This window comes from Heliangelus exortis, chromosome 3 (genome assembly GCF_036169615.1).
Source record: "Heliangelus exortis chromosome 3, bHelExo1.hap1, whole genome shotgun sequence".
NCBI lineage: Eukaryota > Metazoa > Chordata > Aves > Apodiformes > Trochilidae > Heliangelus > Heliangelus exortis.
In genome coordinates, this window is record NC_092424.1 from 8,081,660 (window position 1) to 8,096,650 (window position 14,991).

Here is a 14,991-nt window from a genome sequence, read left to right on the forward strand (position 1 = left end):
GTGATTCAAGTGAACTCAGCTTTTGTCAGGTATTAGTTTTCCTGTGATGTACTGTAGATGCCTTGGTTCTTATCTCTGTGAGATAACTCTTTGTGGCAGAAAGCTTTTTCTTTATTTTAAACCTGATACAGTCCTCACCATATTAACAAACATGATGCATACATGAGCAATTAGCAAACATTAGCATATTCTCAGCAAATAGAGCCAAGCTCATTGAACTGTGCAGCCTCTTAAAATGAAGTAGAAGCTGGCATAGGTTGGTAGTGTTGGATGGGGAACAAAATTTTAGCCAAATGTGCTCATTAGGAGAGAAAGGCTTTGCACATGTACGACTTTAAAAGTTCTGCCTTTTAGCCTTTAAAAGTGCTGCAGGATATGCAAAGGTAATGGTAGCCAAAAGGACTCAGTGTGGTTTAAATACCTATGCAGCTTTAAGGTCTTTAGCAACTAGGCAGAATTTTTGCTCACTTGAATGATCAGATGGCTTATGGTCCTACATTCAAGTATCTTAAACATGTACTTCAAGCCTAAATACCAGTGAACTCTTAGTTGAACATAAATTTGCTTTTTGACATTTTAGCTTAACTAATAATTCAACAAATGCTAGCTAAATTAACAATTCACAAACAGAATTTTTTAAAAATCAAGAAAAGTTGCAATTATGCTTAAGCAGGAGGATCCTACAAAGCCTTTGAATAATATAGGTTTAAATTGTTTTGTACCTACTGGGAAGGTACCCAGATGAATTTGATTGTTGTCATACATACTCAGATAATGCCCAAGAGTGGCACCAAGTCTGTAAAATCAAACACTGATAATTTACAAAGTTGTGACCACCTGTTTAAATTTAAGTGAAGTACCCCAGCTGCATGTTTCCTGCATTTCACAATATTTCAGTTATTCAGATACTCTGAATGTTGGTCTAAGTTATGTGCTCTTATTAGCACAGTCAGAACTTTAATTGACTCAGAAATACAAACATTGAAGATCATGTCCAATTTTTTCTCCTGAGTTTCTTCTACATAATCCCATTTCTGATCGTTACTTTAACAGATTGAAAAAGTTTCAATTATTAGTTGGAAACTATCTGCAGAGCAAAGTACTGTATAAAATGCAAGGGAACAAAGCCATTGGCATGCGTGGAGTTTTTCCCCTTCACTTGTTGCAGATGAACACCACCGTTAATTTTGATTTATTCTGGATTTAATTTGTTCAAATATCCTGTCAGGAGAGGTTGGCTGTGTAATATGCACATAATGCCTGGTTACTTGGATTAATTTTGAAACCAGCAACCGTTAGTTTAATCAATTCAGGTACTATTTTATTATGCTTTATTACACTGGATGATGTTGATTTCCAGATAGCAAACAGTATCTTCAAGAATGCCAGTGATCTAAATAATTTCTCTCACATAGGGAAAGAAGGTTTCAGCCCTCTGCTTCTGCTGCTGTGAGGAACAGTACCAGTGTCACTCCAGAGCACAAGAGCAATTCTTTGGACTCAGATACAGTAGGTATAGTCACTTCATGGGTTCAGTAGCACTCAAAGCATATTTCTGTTTTCATTTTGGTTTTACAGTTCTGTAGCTTAATAAAATTCCTCCATAAACTCATGCACAAAACTATACACCAAGAATTAGAGAAATGAGCTGAAAGCTGAATAATGTGAGAAGTTAAGAATACATTGTCAGGCAGCTAGTTCTGTGATAGCTGGAAGAGCTGATTATCAGTGTTCATCAAGTGCATATCACTTACATTCCTGACTTTCAAACAGAAGAATAGAAGAGCTCAAAGGGTAAGGTAAAGCAGACAAATCATGAAATACATGGATAAAAGTGGAACTCCATTTACATTGCAGCCACACTTGTTTGGATATATTGCTTTCAAATGATAGCATGAGAACTTTTTTTAATATACCATCAGGATGCTAGAGTCTCAATCTGAGTATTTTTGCATTGCAATTTTGTGACACGTTTTGTCTTTCTGTGCCAGAGAACATGCCATATCTGCAGAGCCACAAATAGCAAGTAACAAAAAAAAGAGGAAAGTCCTGTTACCTCTCAGATTCTTTCCAGCATCTTGTTTCAGCAGAGCATGATGGTGTCATAGATACCCCAGTAGACACAGACCTAAATGTCATCCATAAACTAAAGTATACAATGTCTTGTGCTATTTAGTCATTAGAATAAGGAAATGGACTGTCATTCACAGACTGTCATTCTTGAAAAGATCAGCAAAAACCCAGCACCTCAAGCCTTACAGATCAATAGGCAGCATGGGACTGAAGTGGCTTTTCCTCTTCTAAGATACCTCAGTCTCTCATGGCTGCATAGTTTTCCTGCCTTATTTGAGTTGGTTTTTCTGGAGGCCAGCATACTGATTACTGGCAGCCTTGGGGAACTTCAGAAGCCTACACAGTAAGGCACAAAGGAAGAAGTATGACAATTCAGATGCTGAAGTTTCAGATATTGGTAAATATTAGTGCTATTTATGCACTTTGCTCATCTTTCCTCAAGGCAGTGACAAGACTGCATGATCTCTAACAGATCTAGGTTATGTTCACATGATTGTAAATGATTTACTTTGCTTGTTCTAAGAAGTTAATTTCATTCATTCAAATTTACCTTGAGCATGCTCCTTAATTCCAATTAATTTAATTTGCAGTTCGCTCATCTGTGATTTTGGTTCTTTTCAGATGAAATGTTTCTCTCAGTGCTGTCTCTGACTAAATGTAAACTGAGGGAACATTTGAATCCTTCAATTTAAAAAAATAAGTTCTTAAAATAATTCCACCTAGAGAACTGTTCTGTAGTTACACCCAAGTTCCATTTTCTAATTCTGTCACATTTTATTCCTTCCGTTTAGGAAAATGTAAGAAGCGATGCAAATAATTATCTACTAACAACAGGTATGAAAGATGTTTCCATTTTCTTCATTATTTAGTTCCTTAAATTCTGCCCAGATTACCACAGAAACTGAGTCTGTCAGTTTGTCTGGCAAAGTATGTTTAGAGTACTTGGGATACAATTGCTACATGGAGAAAACACAAAAATGTCTTTTACTCACCCTTGATTTTGCTTCCCAACAGCCAAGCCAGGATGTGCAAGGGCTTAATGGCTGATTTTTCTAAATTAACATGATGCTAAAAACCAGGCAGACTTTGAGAATGTCAACTGTCCACAGTTCTCTTCCACATAAATATTCAAGCAATTAATTATTGAAACAGCAATATCCAGCTTGAGTCATGTATGAGTGAATGGCCCAACAAAATCTGCAAAAGCAGATGGAATTTTAGAAAACAAAACCTTCTTTATGGTATATATCCTTAAAACAACAGAAACAAGAGACAGCCAAGTTCTTAAGGACTTGTTAAAGTGTCAGAGTTAAAGCTGTGCCAACAGAGTTGATGAATTCACAAGAAGAAAATCCTCTTGGTTCTTCTGAATCCTTTAGATAGCCTCTGCTGGAAAATGGGCTTTCCCAAAGCCAAGAAATTTGATCATCTGAAATGTAGATTTAAGCTGAATTTATTTTGCAAACTAGTGAAAATAGTATATCCCCTTGTAGCTACTCAATGAAGTAGACTCTCATGTTAGGTCCTGCATCCACTGAAAGTCCATTTCATTGAGGACCCTCATGGGACCCTCAGTGTCTCCAGCTCTGTGGATATTACAGCAGGAACTCAAAAATGGTTCTTTGTGACCATCACCTTGCATTTAGCAAAAGTTTTGAGCATGATAAGTAAGTATAGAAATCTGTGATTCCTGAATTGTTAAGTGGCACTTATTTGTTTCATTGCTGAATGGATAGTAATCTCTTGAAGCCTCATGCACAGGCTGCAGAACTCCCTCTCAGCTGTCCTGATTACCATTGTTTTCTATTCCTTTTCCACTCTCACTGGAGGCTGCAATTTCTGATGTATCTGTTGCTCTGCTCTAAATAAGGTTCCCCCACATCATGAAGCAATAGGTCATGCTGGTTTAGATAAGATCATGAAGACTGTGCTTGTCTTTAATGCACATCTGTAATGTTTTCAGAGTCTTGATGATGGAGTTTATTTTCAAATTATTTCTTTCTAGTTATATAATTTCTGTGCATCCAAAAGCAGTACTAAAATTGTTGAGAAAACTGATGATCATTTGTGTTCCAAAGCAGAAGTCACAAGAAGGTATAAGAATACCCAGTATTTGAAGACGAAGTCACAGTTATCCAAAGGTGTAGCAGGACAGCCACCACTACTGGCTTCTGCTCATGAAGATGGCTGTATCTGCCTATGGAGTATTCAGGTACCTTTCTCAATGTCTTTGGGATGGGACTGGACCATTGAGAAGGTAACTCTTCTAATCTTTGGAAACATGCTTTTTAATTAGCAGTTGCAGAAGCAGATTTTGTATTACTTTATTTGTTGCTGTTTTTTGTTAATAATTTCTTCTGCAGGAACAAATTTGTGCTTCTTTGATGACTGGGGCAGAAGGTAATGGCAAGTGGACAATAAAGAGACATGATTTGAAATAATTATAACAAAAAAGACTGTAAAATTATCTGAACACCTAGATGTTGATTTTTTACTCACTTCATTTACCTTCCAAGAAAGGATGATAGTCAAGGCAGAGTGTCCTACTCTCAGAAGTGAACAAATATTTCTGGAACACTGCACAAGCCAGCTGGCACTAGCAGACTTACAAATAGAGAATAGTATACAAATAAATAGTGTCTACAGCTACAATCAGCTTGTAAAGCCAGCTATACAACAGAATGCCAATGGCTTAGTTGCCATGTAACCTTAGATAGACATATGACTGTTTCAGAAAATGTTTTACTCTAAGAAAGAGATAAAGAATAAATGCAGAAAGAAGGGGGAGTACCATAATTTGACTGGGTAGATAATTGGTCACTGTGGTAGACAGGGATCACAGTACACCAACCATGTAAGGCTTTAACAGGAATCCCATCAAAGTCATTATTGTGAGAATTTTTCAGGGTGGTGAGATGTCTTTGCAGATGTTTTAATGAAAAAATATAATATAGTAAATATTCCCAAGTACAGTAAGTGTGGGCTTTGCTGCATTTTATTCCTTCATGGTTGATACATTACCGTGCTTGGATTCCTCTAGGAAGCTCCAAGTTCAGATGATGGTGATGTGATCAGTGACATGATTGTCATCATCATAACCTGTCTGACTGTCAAGACTGCCCTTATTAGCCAGATTTTCTCTCACACCTCCTCTTAAACCTGAAGATACATTCATGGAGATAAACCTTGCTTGAAAATATAACAAATTTGTGGAGGTATCATGGGCCCACTTGCAGCATGAAGTTATATTTCAGTAGCAAATGAGATGTATACAGATGATATTCCACAGTAAATGAGAGAAAAGTGGTAAAGCAGGGGTGGGGACAGATGGACTGTTATTTGCCTAAAGAGTGAAACAGCTTGGTCTTTTGATGTAGAAGAGATAGCAAGCAGAAGAAGAATACATCCCAGCTATCTTGGGCATTAGGAAACTCCCTTGTAAGCTGCTTTCTGAATAGATGTGAGCTAGGTAACACTGAATAGATTAAATCAATATCATTCAACTTCTAATGCATTGATTATTTTCTTATTTATTTATATATTATAGAGATAAATATGTCTATGTTTGTTTGTTTCTTTTAGGGAAATTTACTGAAAGAACTCCTGCCATTTTCAAAATATAATTCTGTTCCTGTGACAGCATTATTTACAGACATCTCCACTGAAATGCTTTTGGCAGGCAATAAGGGTGAGCAAACATGTAGTCATCCTGTTCAGGGCAGTTTATAGAACAAAAAAATATCCTTTTGATAATGAGCCAGAAATGTGGAAACGAAAATCCAAATGCCAGATTTTCTTAATCAAAGCTATGATTAAATAATTGAAAATAATTGAATAATTGAATAATTGAAAAGGGTATTTTCTGGTATGAAAAGATGTTAGCTTAAAGCTTAGCATGACATTAATATCATTATCAGTAGAATTGTTTTCATAAATGAATTACAATTTTCTTTATTCACAGCCCTGCATATACTTTTCAATTTAATTACTGTATTAATACCAAGGGCAAAGATTACTGATAAAAACAAGCAAAAATTTTACCAGTCTTATTATCACACTAGTCAAAACTAAGTTAAAAACTGCAGCTGTGGCTGTAGCAAGAACCATGATTCTGGCACTGATCTGGAGTACACAGTATTGGCTTCAACAGTACTCTGCTACGTAGGGAAAGAAGCACATGTGGTCTGTGCTAGCAGCTCATTGTTAGACTTTTAATTTTGCACCAAATCTGGCTTTCCTTTGGCAGAAAGTCCAAGAATTTATTTGCTGTCTGATTTTTCTCCAAACCTTTAGAATAATCCTGGCAATTTTCTTCTTCTACATCTGTCATATAAGATTTTTATGAGATTTTTATCCTTTAATGTGTCACTTTTCTTCTAAAATACCTATTAGAACTCTTCCTGCCAGCTTCCTTCTCTTACAGTGTCAGAAGTTGGATGGAGTAAAGGTTTTTTTTCACATTTGTTTCAAAGCCCAGCAGTAGCTTGACATTAATGCTGAAAGTTAAGAGGATTTTCCATTCCCCATTGATTCAATTCAACAAATGAGTTCAGGAAGGCAGCAAGCACGGAACAGGATTTTAATTAGTTGTGGAAATGTTTCCACCCTTTTACCTATTCCTCTAATACTCTCCTTTTGTCCTTTTGTGTTTTGTCACCATGTATTTGCTCTTCCTGCCTTCTGCACCATTCTTTTTTCTCTGCAGCACTACTACCAGTTTCTTGTCCCCATTACAGATTTTTCCATGTCAGGAAAAGGTCAGCTGCCCTGTCAGCCTCTTTGCTTGCTTGGAAATGTAAAGTCCTAGAAACCAAATGTGACCAGTATGTAGGTTAGAATTACACAGAAGGTTCTTCTGATTTGTGGTAGAAATAAGAGATAAGAGGCAACTTTATTGGGAAAGAGAAAACCTAGGCAGGAGATGGCACTTGTGGCCCATAAGGAAAGTGATTCTTTGATTCTAGCTTTAAAAGAGGGTGCAAAAAGTTTGTAAAACATTAAGCTTTCATTACATACACCATTGATCAAACTTTTTCCATTTTACTGGAAATGAAAAATAGTTTAATCCACAGGAAGCTCTCACACCTAGACTGTGCAACTGTTTTGACAAGATGTCTCTTAGTTTTTCACTCACGTCATTTAAGCAAAAAACTTTATGTTCTTTCCATTTCAAACCTGCACAGTTAATTAACTGCTCATGAAGAGTATCCACACTTCTTTGCATATTAATGAATGGTCCACTACTTTCTTCTCTGTGCTTGAAAATGAGATAGTGACACTCACCTAAGAATAACATTCACTGGTCTCTGCTACATTGCCTTGTGTTTACCAAGAGCATATGGTAGCAACTAGTGGATGTTGAGCATTAATGAAATGTATTAATGTTTTGGTTTTTTTTTTTTCCTTTCTGAAACAGAGGGAGATATTATGTGCTGGAGCATTGCCTCATTCTTAGAAGATCCACAAAATAGTAAAAACGTAAGGAACAATTTGACAGATTTCTTAACCTGAACATTATACCAAGATAAGACAGAGAGAAAAATGCGTTCAGAGCTCTACAGGACTAAAAGTGTTTCCTGCACATAAAGGTCATGTCTTTAGCTTGAAATAATAACTTGATGCTGTCAAAAACATGACAAACTTAAGTAAATGCTGCTAGCATTGTTCTCTTGGTTTCAAAAAGGCTATGTTAAGAATTAATTTACCCATGTCCCCTGACTGATGTTTCTACTATACACCATTTGCAGGCTGTGGATGGATTACTTTTTCACCTCTTAATTTTCAGAAAGTAGTTCTAGTAAATCCACTAAGCTAGCAACCCTGGTGCCATGCAGAATTGCCTGAAATGTGCTTATGTTGCTTTGTTTCCCTCAGCAAATCAAGGAGGAGCTCTGCTGGACAGCACATGCTAATGAAGTGGTTGGCTTATTTTATGAAGAGGAGAAAAATGTGATAGTGACAGCATCCACTGATGGTTCAGTCAGGTAAAAAAATGACTAATACTTCTAATTGCTATGGACAATCAGTTGATTTGTCTCTGAAGTTCCTCTTCTTGTTGGATTTGTATATACACTAGAATTTAAATAAAATATGATATTTGGTCTATTTTCTGTTCTGCACCTGAAAGAAGTAATTTTTAATGTAACACTTCAAGTTTTCTCAGGAAGTCAGACCTTTTGCAGGCTACAATTTTGTTTCAGCAAGGCGACCCCAAATGCATAGGTGCCTCATCATTTTAGAAATTACCTCCTGTTCTAATCCCATTTTAGCTTTCAATACTTGTTAGATTGACATGTGCCCTTTGAATTGCATTTAACCAATGCTTATGCAATTTAACCATTGCAGTTTGAAGATGTTGTATAGATAACTGTAATTCCTTCTTGGCTAAAGAGGACCTTTGAAGGTGGGCTATTTTCTTTATGATTTTTACAAAATCCTTCTGAGATATTTTTACTCTGGAGTTACTCAAATCATAAACAGTGGCCTTCAACTTGTTGATTTTTTTTTTTTTTTATTACTAGCATGCTGAACGCTAGAGAAGCTGTTGACAGATATTTTGTCACATTTGCTCCTTCTAAAAGTATCCAATTTTCCTTTCTGCACTGCTTCTACTATGTTTCTAGGCTCTGGCATGCCAAGCAAGGAAACTATCTTGGTTACTTTGGACAATCTAGGAAGTTTGAATTATCAGACATCAGTCGGATGATTTTGCCTTGTGATGTTCATGACTTTCCTACAGTAATGAAAGAGGAAAGTAAAAGGATGGAGATGAAGAAGCTTGACTATCCTCTAATTCTGGACAGGGACAAGTAAGATCTCATACTTTTATATAAATATATATATATATATATATACATACATACATACATATCGGAAGCCCCTGGTCATAGTGGATTGACCAAACTGACATAAATTATGTAGTAGGAATCTTCAAAGGCAACATGCACATTGTTATTTATAACAAAGCAGTCCAAATATGGGAAACATTACTTCAGGGCTTAAAAATCCATGCATGGTTTAGTGGTAAGGTTTCATACATTATGTGCATTCTTAGGCTGCCTTTTAATCAAAGTACTTTGGCACAATGGGAAATCTCAAAGGTGCTTTATTGTTACCCCAGTTAAGTCAGTATCCTGCTAACACTTATTCCACAGAGTTTTTACTGATGTGAGCAGTCCCACTGAAGTCAGAACAGTAACTCATGAACATAGAGAAGTGCTTGACTGTATCTGCATGATTAATCCCTGTGGTCCTTTTGAATAGTCAGCAGTTAGTTTGAACCTCTAGAATCAAAGATACTTAAAATTTAGCCAGCTAACCTTAATGAAACTTTTCATAAACTACATGCCTGTGTCAAATTGTGACTACTCTTTGAGGAACCTTCAAATATTTCAATAAAGGCTATTATACATTTAAACCATATTAATGAAACAGATTGGAAGCAAATGAGAAGCCTGCTTAACTGTACAGAGAATGGAAAAAACCAAAGGCAGCTGCACACTGCACAATAGAAAGTTTCAGTTTTATCATGCTTTATATACTCTGTGTGCTATCACCTCAGGAGTAACTCAACTGCTCTGGATTAATTGTACTAAAAAGTGTGATGGATAGTGAGCCAATCATCAGCCAAAAGGCTGTGTTACTTACAGATATAGGGCTTTTTCTTTACAGGATATAGGGGCTTCTCTTCAGTCAAGTCAGTTATCTTCAGGATGCTACTACAATTTGCTTATTGGATGGCTGTCATATAATTTACTAAGTTATATTTTAGAACTTCATTGAACAAATCAGATTATAAATGCTATTAACAGATATTCTCCAAATGTGCATAGACCTGAGGAGGTACAAACCCAGCTGAATAGCATAGCTCCTTACAGTTTAACCAAGCAGCTCAGGTGATCTATTGAAAAATGTCACCAGCTAGGTGGGCCCATACAAAATAATGTCAGTTTCTCTGTAGTTTATAAGTACTTAGCTTCTTTGATCTGACTCAGTTTTTCAGATTATGAAGGAAACTCTGTTAATCTACACTGACACCCTGGTCTAGATAATTTCTTTTTGTGATTAACTTTGCAAAACAGATCTATAAGCAGAGGAATCTTTATTTGCTATGAAAGTGGCATACAGGAATTGCAGTGAGAGCTGACAGAAATCCTGAAAAAACATTATCAGACAGCAAGTTAGCACCCACTTGTGGTAACTCGTGTTCTTTCTATTAACATTTCCAACCTCCTAAAGAGGATAAGTCAATATCTGGATTGACAAAGTGTTAGTGAAGCACTTCATGGCACCTATGAAGGTCTTATGAAGATCCTAATATAAATTGCATCTTGAGGGTATATGGAATAATTCATACAACAAAATAATCCTTTCAAGACAGCTAAGAATGCTGTATTCAAAATTGCCATTTTGAGAGCAGTGTCAGAATTTTTCTGTCTTGTCTGTACAGGTGGAAGTCACTGACCAGATCACCTTCAGTTTTAAAAAAGCCTCAACATACGGATGTTGTTCCAGACCTGAAGTTTTTCAAATCTCTGGCTTCTCCAAAGGTAGCTAAAGTATCTGAAAATTCATTTCTGTTCTGTGCAACACACAGGAAATGCTATTGCATTTCTTACTTAGAAATTAAGCATGAGCTCTCACATTTTAATTCTCATTGTTTCACACTTCCTAGTTCCAATTCAGAAGGTAGTACACACTGATTCATTTATTTGGTTTAACCAAACCCTAGAATTTTGACATGATCCAACAGAAATCTCTCCTCCATTGCACCCAGCTCATCTCAGCTGGGTGCCTCACTATTTGAAGCTAGTGGATTACTTACTGCTAAGCAAAGTCAAGCATAATATTTAGAGGCATTCTGTCATCTCACCCCAAGGCAGCAACAAGCTGATGAGCTCCCTTTGTCATACCAGTAACCAGATGCTGCACAGCTCCAAAATCTCCAGTGGCCTGTGTTTGAACCCCAGGGAAACCAATGTAGCTGCTTTTGTGCCATTGCAGCGTGCACTACAAACTAAGGTCAGGGGAACATTAGTCCTATGCTGTTCCATAGCTGTAGATACAGCACTGTGTAATTGAGAACAGTGCTAATGAGAAAAATATGTTGATGCTGGGTATGAGACAGGAAATTTACTGTAGCACAGTCAGTGTTTGAGAACATTGTGGGACAAGTTGTTAGAGGTGGGCTGTGCTTTGGGTGTTACATGGTCATTTGAGAAGAAGACTCACTGGAGGTATCATAGCAGAAGTTACTTGATACACATCAGCACTGGAGTCCCCTTCTGTCTGAGCTATTCAGATAAAAAGGTTTCATTTTGATCATTTCCTTATAGAGTAGAACAAACCTGTGGACTCCAGTTTGCACTACAGACCAAATGTGTGCAATTCAGTGGGTGTGCAAAACAGCTAGAGTGTATGATAAGCTCACCACAATTCACTTGCCCTGTCTTTCTGAAGTGGGTAATGCCTGGTAATTAATGCATATGAGTAATACTCAGAATTTGCAAACAGACACCAGAACAGATGCCTCTTGGAATGTTTTATATTGTTGAAGATGCTGTTTCTCTTCAACTGTTACTACTGCAGCACAATTAGTAATGTGCCAGTAAGACTGTGAAAAATGTCAGTAGAAAATCTCTGCATAGTGTATCATTTCAAATTCATAGGTTGGAAGGGACCTTAAAGATTGTCTTAGTTCCAATTCCCCTGCCACAAGCAGGGACATCTTCCACTAGAGCAGGTTGCTCAAAGCAACATAAACGTGTTCAACTAAACGTTTTCATATTTGATAGAAACAAGGAGAATTTTGTGCAATATTTCAAGTTGTAGGGAGTTGGGTTCTTTTTCCTGTTTTGGGGGACCATAAATTGTGAAATCACAGCTATATCAAGTATCAGAATTCATGTGAGTGTGGATGTCAAGGTACCTGAGGGATTTTTGCATATTCAAAGCTTTCAACAGTTCACAGCAGAAATGCTGTTCATCTGCATCTTTCCTAACTGGCTGCTGAAGTGTTTGTGATTTGCAAAGCCCAAAGGATAGACAGGCTGACAAACCCTGTAATGAAACTATGATCTGGGAGGGAGTTCTTACATCATTACCTCTTGGCTAGATTTCCACTGTCTCCTGGTAGCATAGATCCACCCAACCTGACAAGTTCAATGAAAGTGGTTCTTTTATTGAGCTTATCCAAAGTGTTACTAGGTGAGACAACTAAGTGTTTAAAACCAGCTTTAATTTAGGTGATAGAAAGCATTTTGCTGTTAACTGTCTTGATTTTGTGTCCCTTGCAGAGCTATGCATTTTCTATAACAGAAGAATGTTTTTTTTAAAAAAAAGTTCAAAGCAGCCTTTACATGGTACAAAGAAAACCTGTACATAAACTATAACCTCTCTACACAATAATGATTTTTTTTTAGATAACATGAATATTACCACACAGTTCAATAACAGAAGTAATGTTTCATTATGTTTAGCCTAGTAATGCACTGATTTTTCCTTGGTCAGATGTATAGACAACCCTTGGAAACTTATGTGTCTGGAAACAGAGAGGCTGGTGCAGCATTTGGGTTTCTTCCTCTCTATGAGGTAAGCAGAAGTGTTTTCTACCTCCTGCAGAGGCATTCATACAGCAGAAGCCATGAGCACTAGGAAATGGTTGCAGTCACATACTCTGAAATTCTATTAACTGTCTGCTTCCAAATTTAATTTTCTAATGTGGTTTGCATTACTACCTATTCAAGTCCATTCTCCATTCTGTGGAAGGTTGGGGAGTCATAAGAAGAGAGCATGCTATGAAGTGAGTATTCCAGACATTTATTTCTCCTGTTCAACTTCATGGCACTAACTTCTTGCTCAGACTCAGCTCTTAGCCTGTCCAAAAACTATTGATTCTTATCTACACAAAGCTTTGGCCATTGTAATTTAATAGTGTTTTATAAGTTCTATTAATGTGATTTATTGCAAGCTGTCTAGCCAGGCTTCCTATACTGTTCCTTCTATGGAGAAAGACCAGAATTTCCACAGCCTTCTGTATCCCATTTGTTGTAGGATAGAAAGAATCACTCCTAGCAGAGGTTCTGCTCTCTTTCTATAGAGGATACTTAGAGAATTAGCTTGGATGAGACTCCTAACATCTGGATGGCTTCTTAGGTGGCATAAATAGGATACTCTGCATTCAAATACACAACTTAATGCTTGTGCATGCAGCATTACAGAGTATTTCAGAATACAGATAAGCTGGGAGCACAGTGTTCAAATCATTAGCACAGATGCTATTCTTCTGACCACTAATGTGCCTTGGAAATCTATGATTTATTTTCTTGTAGGAGAAGAAAATAAAACACAGAGGTCCTTGGCAGTTCAGGGGCAACTATACTGTTGCCAAGAGCACTGCAGTGGATTTACAATAAAATGAGATCAGAAAATTTCTGTGAGCTACATGCACAGCAAATACTTTTTGTACAAAATACTATCAAGTCACTAGTTCTTGAAATTTTGCAATTTATTTTTAGGATCTTCAATTGGACAAAACTGAGATATCCATTCCCACTGGAGGACATGGTCAACACAAACATAGCATCCATCTTCAGAAAACAGATTAGCAGGTCTATTTTTTTTTTTTTTAGTACATTTTAATACATCTCATTATTAAATAGTACATATATAAATCAAATCTTTACTTCTATTCAAGTCCTTCATGGAGACAAAAATTTCTAGTAAATCCAGTACATACTTATAAAAAGATACTCACAAATAAGCCCATCTTGGTTGTTTTTTATGGTTAAGAAGGAAAAGCACCATCCTATGATTAACTGCTTGAAGATTCAGACGTAAATATGCAAACATTCTTCTTTTGCTAGCTAAAAGACCTCTGAAGAACAAGAAAATTTATTCCAGAGGTATTGCTCTAATCTTCCTCTCACATTTCAGGATCTTTGGTGTCCTTGGATAGGCAAAGACTTGATGTGATGTTCCATAAGTGGCACACATTTGCCATAGTATACTACTCATTGTTTTCCAGAAACATTTAGATGATTTCTTTGTTAATCATGTGGCAATAGGACACAAGGAAGACTGAGAACTAGTTTCAAATAATGAGAAACAGCCCTATGCTATCCCTGTATTTAGGTCACAGCATCACAGAACATGCTATCTTTTACTGAACTATTTTTAGATAGGTTAACTTTAATAATTAAACAATAATTACAGAGAAAGCAAAACCCAAGAAAATCTTGCAATTGTTTCATTAATGCTATGTGGACAAGTCTTCAGAATTATCATTCTAATATCTTTTGGTGCCAATATTTTTGTTTGTTCAGAGGATGCCTTCACCAGAACTGTTAACAGAATGAAATGGCCATATTACCCAAAAAGTTCATTTTCAGTAGTTCAGATTCCTTCTGGTTTAAGGTACTTTGTTTTACAAAGACACTAACATGTCACAGTAGGGAAACTCTCTTTTGGTATGATTTTTTAAAATTAGCTTTTCTGATTAATTCACTGCCAGTCATTTCAAGTTTATAGGCAAAATCCTGATCCCTTGTTGGACCAATTTAAATCTTAGCTATGCAGATTTAAAACAGTAGAAAACACCATAGGTCAACTCAATTGACTCCAATTATTTTCATCATTTTTATTATATAGTACAAACCAAGCCTAGGGCAGAATAACCGTGTTTAAAGGAAGGTCAAAGTATGATTCAGGGTTCTCCAAAAAGCCCCTATGAAACAGGAACTCAACAGAGTGTGATAGACACAAATGCTCGTGCTCTGTGGGCTGTTTTTAAGGCAGAAGCAAAATACAGTAATCTCCTTTACCCAGCCTCCCAATTACTCTTGATAGCAAAGTTAAATAATTTGACCTTTGTGAGTCTGTCACTACAAGGCAGATTTCTGTAGCCTTTTTATCTCTTCC

General features: G+C 36.6%; 1 protein-coding gene across 2 annotated transcripts in view; it reads left to right on the top strand.

Moving 5' to 3' along the window:
• WDR64 (WD repeat domain 64) overlaps positions 1-13,834 on the top strand; it is a 54,964-nt gene extending 41,130 nt beyond the window's left edge. The window contains exons 20-29 of one of the 2 annotated variants that reach the window (XM_071739085.1): positions 1,416-1,509; positions 2,865-2,907; positions 4,152-4,285; positions 5,656-5,761; positions 7,490-7,551; positions 7,948-8,057; positions 8,697-8,882; positions 10,523-10,622; positions 12,583-12,663; positions 13,590-13,834. In XM_071739085.1, coding sequence (XP_071595186.1) covers positions 1,416-1,509; positions 2,865-2,907; positions 4,152-4,285; positions 5,656-5,761; positions 7,490-7,551; positions 7,948-8,057; positions 8,697-8,882; positions 10,523-10,622; positions 12,583-12,663; positions 13,590-13,679 — 1,006 coding nt within the window. In that variant the 3' untranslated portion in view covers positions 13,680-13,834. The remainder of the gene's footprint in view (positions 1-1,415; positions 1,510-2,864; positions 2,908-4,151; positions 4,286-5,655; positions 5,762-7,489; positions 7,552-7,947; positions 8,058-8,696; positions 8,883-10,522; positions 10,623-12,582; positions 12,664-13,589) is intronic. The other variant, XM_071739086.1, reaches the window with a different exon arrangement.
• The last annotated feature ends 1,157 nt before the right edge of the window (positions 13,835-14,991 follow it).